This window comes from Capsicum annuum, unplaced genomic scaffold (assembly GCF_002878395.1).
Source record: "Capsicum annuum cultivar UCD-10X-F1 unplaced genomic scaffold, UCD10Xv1.1 ctg1714, whole genome shotgun sequence".
Taxonomy (NCBI): domain Eukaryota; kingdom Viridiplantae; phylum Streptophyta; class Magnoliopsida; order Solanales; family Solanaceae; genus Capsicum; species Capsicum annuum.
In genome coordinates, this window is record NW_025822785.1 from 207,985 (window position 1) to 213,066 (window position 5,082).

Consider the following 5,082-nt stretch of genomic DNA (forward strand, 5'->3'; position numbering starts at 1 on the left):
ATATTTTGTACGATAACTTTACAGTTTATATACCCATTCTATATGATAATTACATAATTTCAATACATTCTATACAATCTTTAATTGCAGTTATTGTATATACTTGCACAAATTTTCTCTGTAAAAGGTGTATTTATATGGTATATATACTGTATCGATGTGGTATAAAAGTGTATCAATCTAAAATCTAGTATAACAAAGTATCAATTGGGTATATGGACACTGCATATGTATGCATAGGTTTCTCTTCTCTCTTGTTATAAAAATGTATTAATATGGCATAAAAGAGTATCAATTGGGTATAGGGATTGCATGTATTTGCATAAAATTTCTTTTCTCTTTTTTAAAAAGTGTATCAAAATAGTATAAAAGTGTATCAATGTGGTATAAAAGTTTATCAATTGAGTATAGACTCCATTTGTCCAATTGGGCCAAATGGCTAAAAAGGGAAAATACATTAGGCCGACTGGCTACAGTTGTCCACATTTTCAAATTGTGGGTCATTTTTTTTTTAAATGGCCAACCTATGTCCTTTCCCCTTTAAAATATAATATTTTATAATTTAATTTTAGAATGTTAATAAACATAAATATTACCAGACAAGATTACATAGTGTTAATACTTGTTAATCAAGTCTCCAATACATCAAAAAATAGTCCTAATAGCGAAATTAAATAACTTTTGATATGATATCCTTCCAATCAAATAAAAATACTAATAAGCAATCTAAATAGTTGCATGTATTTGACTTATGAATCGGCCCATGACTAGCCAACCCACATTGCTCAAGCTTCATGGACCACGGGCTTATCTGGGTCGGACTAAAAAGCTCAGTTCTTAAATGGACTACGAAAATTGAAGTCCAACTCCATCAAATTACAGGTCGAATCGGGCCAACCCAATGAACCTGATCCATATTGATTGCTCTAATAGAAATTGTAACAAATAGTTACTATTCATTCAATATTGATAATAAGTGAATAAATATATATTGTCATAATTTTGACTACGGTTAGAAATAAAGGCTCATCGATATTATTAATAATAACATATCGATGGTTGAATATAGACATTTGTTTACACTAATATGCAGAAAATAAATCTCAATATATTCATAGTCAATGATGACACTTTCTTTTGAAATATATTTTCATTTTTTCTAACAAGAACGACATAAAGCGAAATGATTCACCATATAAGGTTTACTAAGGATGTTGCCCCGTATTGAGGGGATATTCCTTTTTCTACAGCGAATATCTCATTCATCCTAATTCTAATGAACCTTTCTTACTTTTTGGTGAAAATTAATTTCTTTTTAATGAATACAACAAGATATTCAAAATACTAAAACAAAATATTTGTTACTGGATTTATTTTTAGAACACATTCTACAGATAATTAATTTTATTTTTTTTACTCAAGGAATAGAAATGAAAGCAGATGAAATGCTTTCACAACCCGAATTTACTTAATTATTTTTTTATTAATTTAATTATGTTTTCACATTCTGTTCATAACTACATGAGGCCAAATCTTCCTACTACATATTAAAAAAATTATAGTGATTGATGGTAAAATTAATATGTTGACAAGAAAATGCTAAAATTAATATTGTTAAAATGTCTAGAAAATGTATAAAACAAAATGTGTGTCACGATGGAAAATATCTTCATCTCCCATTCATCATTTTTCTCATCGTCATTACTGAATAAATAATTTCAAATACTTATCATTTTATAAAATTAAGATATACACAAGTAAAATTAACGTAAGAGAGAAAAATTACTAAGTATTTCCTCTGTCCTATTTTATATGTGATCATTTGTTTTTTGATTCGTCTCAAAAATAATATCATCTTTTCTTATTTGGTAATTATTTAATGACATTATTCTCATTTTATCCTTAGTGATCTCATTTATTAAAAAAAAATAACTATAATTTTGTAAACTTTACAAAGTGTCTACTTATTTCTTAAATTTCGTCTCCGATTAAATGACGAGGTAGTAGCTATTTACAAGCTCCGTTACTTTAACTGGATTAACATACTAGCTTGGCTGTCATTTCGTCACTATGAATGTACCTATAAATATGTCTAACCCATGACTCCTTTCTTCATCGTTGAAAAACCTGAACAATTCAAACCTCTAAAGCCTACCATTTTTCCAAATCAATATTTCTCTCTCAAATAATATACTTACTAGTATTTCTTTTATCTATCAATGGCTTTCAAAAATACGCTAGCTCAGCGCCTTTTCAATGCATACAAAACTACCGGTTTTTTCATTTCCGCTTGTCGTATATCTTCATCATCAATGTCCGCCAGAACACTTACCCCTCCTCGTCCTGATAACAAAATCGCCCCAGATAAAGAAGATAATGGAATTTTACGGCGATTAATCCACCGCCGATTTATGTACTCATCTCCGACGACTTCTCTGGAGCTCCGGTCAATACCAACCGGGGAAACTCTCATCGAGAAACTCCGTGAAATGGATATAAGCAGAAGCAGGATCAAACTCGATGGACTCCTGCCGCCACAAGAGTGGGAGGGGAAGTTGACAGTGGCGGATGCGAGGAAGGTGCTAAGGTTATCACAATTGGAGATGGTGAAATTGAGGCTAAATCAGATTGAAAAGAGTTGTATTTCATACTCGGAATTTCTTCAGATTTGCTCTGGAAATTGTTTGAATAGTGAACAGGGCATCGAATTCGCGAAGATTCTAGATGATTCTGGAACTGTAATTGTTCTGGGAGACGTTGTGTTCATTCGGCCTGATCAGGTTGTTTTTTTTTTTCACTTTTTCCATTCATCTTTTATTATTACTAATATTTTTACTTTGCTATGCGTAACTGTTTTTTTGACAGAGACGCTTAAAAATAAATTACAACTATGTGACAATTCGTTGGTAATTAGCAGCGTTACATAGAAATAAGTTGCTAATGTTTTGCATTCTCTGTTTGTTAAAGGTTGGGTGTCTACCGAAAACTGATAGTAGCATTTTTCATGTTTTTTTCTCCAGACAGGAAAATGAATCAAAGTTACTCCAGATCTCTGGTGACTTTTGTAAAGGAGTGGACCGGTCGGATCATTTTCAAAGACCCAAAATTTCACCAAAGAATCAAACTTGTTTTGGAGGGTGTTGGTTTTTACATATCTGATTGGGGAGAGAAAATGAGATGCTAAAATTTTAATTGATGGATTGTTGGAGGTTGGTGAGGGTGGTGGATTGTTAAGAGGAAAAGGACATCCAATTATCGTGGAGTCCATGAAAAAGGATTAGCTATCTATTCACAAATCCTCTTTCAAATTGGCCACTAGTCTTTTCTATTACTTGACGATAGACAACTCTTTAGAAAAATAACAAATGAAGTTGGGGAGAATTCGTTTGCGTTGTCATAGAGAAAGCCTCTTATGTCAATTCTAGCAATATTAGTATAATATAATATGCATAACAACGCGTTGGGCAGCCCAGGCCAAATTCTTATTGGAGGAAAGGAGTAAGAGAATCACAAATTTAGGATCTATACAATAGCTAGGGAGATAGTAGCACTTATTGTCACAAAGTAGGTTAGGAAAATGTCAATTTCGAAGCCTATTTCCTATTCCAAATTAATATATACATTTCGTATGTTTTTCCAATGGTGTTATCATTATAATTCTATATACGTCTTTGTTAAAAAATATATACAGTATATTTTTTCTATATACACATATTTGAGAAATACTTTTATTTGAAGCAGTGTCGGATGTCGACATAGGTATTGTCAAGTGGAGTTAGTTTTACCCAAATATTTTGGTCCTCTGTTTTTGTTTACAGGTAGTGAAATCCCTACAAGGCCTATTGCCTATGCCCTTGGCGAACACAAATGACCCACAAATGATGGAGGAGTTCAACCAAATGGAAGAGGACAAAGCAATAATTGACAAGAAAGCAGAGTCATTGGTGCGCAGAGAATTATGGTGTGGGCTAGGCTACTTTGTCATTCAGACAGCAGCATTCATGAGATTAACATTCTGGGAACTCTCGTGGGATGTCATGGAACCAATTTGCTTTTACGTTACATCCTTTTACTGCATGGCTGGTTATACTTTTTTCCTTAAGACCTCCAAAGAGCCTTCTTTCGAAGGATTTTTCCAGAGCCGATTTGTCGCTAAGCAAAAGCGACTCATGAAGCTTCGGAATTTCGATCTTCAAAGGTATAACAAGCTCAGAGGAGCTTGTTATCCTCAATTGTCATCGCCTCCTGGAAGAACATTAACGTTTAATTAATCTGATAATTTACATGAACATGCTACTAGGTAGAAGTATTTATTTTAGGAATAGATTATTTTTATCAAGAAGGGAGTGCAAACGAGAAAAAGAGACGCCCGTTTGTCTCTCTGTTTTTTCCTTCTTCCCTTTTTTTTGGGTTTAATTTTAATTTTCAACGTGTCATAGACGGCCAAGGTAAATGCATTGAATAAGAATTCCAATAAAATTGTCAGCCGGGTTATATGCCCCAAGCACTGGAGCCTCGATGGTGCTTAGTCAGAGTCTCGTAATCAAATTGTATAATTTAATTAACAACAGCTCCTCAGTGAGAAAAACAAAAAGAAGAAGATATTAATTAGTATTACTACTACTAGTCTATGCGAACATGCATTTGCACGTTTATCACTCACCGTATAAAATTCATATGCCACTAAGAATATGATTGCCGTTTGATTTGAGATAAAGCCGAGTTCAAAACGAATTGAAAAAAGTCGGTCAGAATAAAAGTACCTATAATCGACTTTTAGATAATTTACTAAGTTAAGAAAAATTGAAATTTAGTCTCCCATAATAATTAATAGAACTTGGATTGTAAATTAATAACAACCCTACTAAATCAAAACAATTGCTATTGAAAATTGTCGATAGGATTTGTTGGAAAAAGAAATCTCCCGTAAGTAATTTCAATGAAAGTGTTAATTGGAAGTTGTTTCATGGACTCTTCTCCGATTCTGTTCATTCCTTTAAAAAGAGAATATAAATGTGTGTGTACACACATATAATCTTTTAATTTTGATTTAACAGAAGGATACAATAAAAGTTACTTCAC

The 5,082-nt window shown here is 32.5% G+C and overlaps 1 protein-coding gene across 1 annotated transcript; it reads left to right on the forward strand.

Annotated features, from left to right (window-relative positions):
• The first annotated feature begins 2,090 nt into the window (after window positions 1–2,090).
• On the forward strand, window positions 2,091–4,504 carry LOC124890394 (calcium uniporter protein 2, mitochondrial-like). Its single transcript, XM_047402228.1, has 2 exons — window positions 2,091–2,780; window positions 3,819–4,504. The coding sequence occupies exons 1-2, from the start codon at window positions 2,220–2,222 to the stop codon at window positions 4,269–4,271; spliced, it is 1,014 nt and encodes a 337-aa protein (XP_047258184.1). The 5' UTR covers window positions 2,091–2,219; the 3' UTR covers window positions 4,272–4,504.
• The last annotated feature ends 578 nt before the right edge of the window (window positions 4,505–5,082 follow it).

Coding starts and splice junctions, on each gene's coding strand:
- LOC124890394 (XM_047402228.1), top strand. CDS start 2,220: ATGGCTTTCAAAAATACGCTAGCTCAGCGCCTTTTCAATGCATACAAA. Junction 2,781..3,818: donor TGTTCATTCGGCCTGATCAG/GTTGTTTTTTTT, acceptor TTTTGTTTACAG/GTAGTGAAATCCCTACAAGG.